The 2,370-nt window shown below is 64.4% G+C and overlaps 1 protein-coding gene across 1 annotated transcript in view; it reads left to right on the top strand.

Annotated features, from left to right (window-relative positions):
• Positions 1 to 2,166, top strand: part of TSPAN10 (tetraspanin 10) — a 6,178-nt gene extending 4,012 nt beyond the window's left edge. Inside the window, 2 exon segments of the mRNA XM_019473188.1 lie at positions 1,498 to 1,593; positions 2,150 to 2,166. Of these exon segments, the coding sequence (XP_019328733.1) occupies positions 1,498 to 1,593; positions 2,150 to 2,166 (113 nt within the window).
• The last annotated feature ends 204 nt before the right edge of the window (positions 2,167 to 2,370 follow it).

Here is a 2,370-nt window from a genome sequence, read left to right as displayed (position 1 = left end):
GGGAAGGATGTCCTTGGGGGCAGCAGAGCTGCTGCCTCCCCTTGGGGCCGTTCCTCTAGCCCTTGCCCCCCACCCCAGCATGGATGTGACACCCGGGGAGCCCTGCGCCGGCACTGCTGGGAGCCCCCCCCACACGGCTCGCCCCAGGGTCTGTGCCGAGCCGTGTGTGCCGCAGTGGGTTGGCATCGGTGCAGCCGCAGGTGTGGGAGCGAGGCATCCCTCAGGGCTTGTTTGCAGCGGGATGGGTTTCGGGGACGGTGGGTACCCTGGGCTGCGGACCCCTGGGGACCCGTGCTGGGATGCGGGCGGCCATGGTGGCAGGGGGGGAGCAGAGGGTGGCAGCTGAGGTGGGCATCGCAGGGCAGCACACGGGCTTCGTCCCCCTCCTCTGGGCACGAGTGCTGGAGTTTTGTGGCACAAGAGACGGCTCCAGCATCGGCGCAAGGGGGCTCGACCCTGCTGCGGAGCCCGGTGCCCGAGCCCGGGGCAAGAAGGGACCTGGCCTGGGGAGATGCCAGAGATGCCACTCCCGGTTGCAGGAGCAGGAGGCAACAGCAGGCTCCCGCCTGGAGCAAAGCAACGCCCTGCCCTGGGAGCCCCAGTGCCGCTGGGACCGGGTCCCATCCCACGCACGGAGCAGAGCCCCGGACTTACACAGCCGCCGCGGTCCCCGAGGCCAGTGCTGCTCCGCAGTAGACCCTCCGTCCTGCTCCTGCCGGTACACGTCGTGTAGATGCTCTGGATGGCTTTTAGGGGAGGGCAGATTTATCCTGCTCTGGGGTAATAGGATTATTTACGTCCCTTCTTTTCGAAGGGGTAATCTGATGTCCTTCCCCCCGCTCCGCCCTGGTGGGATGGGGGGATGGGTGGGGAGGGGGTGTCTGGATTAATGCCGCTGGGACTGATGGGCAGCAGATCACGTGTCGGGCTTTCAGCCTGTGCTCTGTGCTTGGGGCCGAGCATGGTGTGGCCCCGAAAGCGGGGGCTGCAGGGTACCGCTGCCGGGGCTCCTGCCTGCAGACGCTGCCAGACTCTACCCTGGGCTGGGTGGAGGTCCTGGCACAAGGGCTGCCCTCCGAGCCTTGTCCCTGCTGGTGCCACCGCAGACGCCTTCACCCGGGGGACAGCCCAGGTCCTGCCTGGCTGAGGGTGTCTCAGGCCAAAATCTGGCAGAAGAGGGGCCGGGCAGCTCCTGCCTGCCCTGCCCAGCCCAGCAGCCCTGCTGTCCACAGGACGGTATCACTCCAAAGCTTCCCTTAATCCCAGCACTAAAGCAATTACAAAAAGGAATAATCTCAGTACACTTTAATTGAACTTCAGCCCCTGCCACTAATTGCAATTAGTTGGACTCCAACAAATAGGATTACAGGGATCCGGGAGTGTTTTCTATGAAGCCGGCAGAACCAGCTACTTCTCTGGCGAAGAGCAGGGCCCTGGTGTTAATTGCCGCTTCCATCTTGGGTTTCGTTAGCGAGCGCTGCTCAAGGGCTTCGTGGCTCCTCGGGGAGCTCGTCCCGGGAGGACGGGGAGGTCTGCGGGGGTCCCAATGGCCGGCAGCCTGCGAGTCCCCCAGCCCAGCCGGGCAGGATGGAGGTGGGGGTGTGCTGGGCCAAACTGATGGGGTTTTAAGATGGAGGCAAAGGCAACTGAGGAAGAAAAGGCACCGTGAAGAACAGCCCGGCAGGCTGTGACCTCGGTGCTGCAGCCGGGGACAGTGCCCTTGCCGTGAGGCTGCCAGGCCCCATGTGCTCGGGGCTGCATGCTGCCTGCTCCTCCTGCCCGGGGAAGAGGCCAGCAGCCCCGGGTGCCTCCCCTGCAAGCCCTTCACACAGAGAAGCCCCTAAGAGGCTTACGGCGCTGGTGGGGAGGGGGGGTCCGGTGCGGCGGCTGGGGCAGGGGGCATGTCCAGCGTGTCATCCCAGCCCTCCCCACTCGCCAGGTCACAGCCAAGCCGCTGAAGGTGCTTAAAATCCAAGCTGGGGAGCGCAAGGACGAGGCAAGAGCAATGGCGCAGGGAGGGCTGGGTGTGTGTGTGTGGGGACACGCCAGCCTGCCCTTGGCCGGGATTTTCCATCCCGGGGGAGAGCAGCATCCAGCTGACGGTAAATCTGGGGCTCAGGACATGCGTGAGCCGCTGCCCGTCCCCAAGGGCAGGTTCCCCCATAGACGAGAGGCGAGACACGACCTGGGCACTGCATGTATTGAAACACACATGGCATCCCCTGCTTGATGATGCACTGGCCTCCGGGGGGGCTCAGACCATCCCCAGCCCACCACTCCCGGAGCTCAACACACACAAATAAATACTTTAAATAAGCTGAGTCCGGATCCCACCATCCAGCCTGGAGCAGAGGCTCCTGTGGGATACCA

Source organism: Aptenodytes forsteri, unplaced genomic scaffold (assembly GCF_000699145.1).
Source record: "Aptenodytes forsteri isolate BGI_AS27 unplaced genomic scaffold, ASM69914v1 Scaffold86, whole genome shotgun sequence".
Lineage (NCBI taxonomy): Eukaryota > Metazoa > Chordata > Aves > Sphenisciformes > Spheniscidae > Aptenodytes > Aptenodytes forsteri.
The sequence above is the reverse complement of the archived record's forward strand: the minus strand, read 5'-3'. Positions and strand labels throughout refer to the sequence as shown.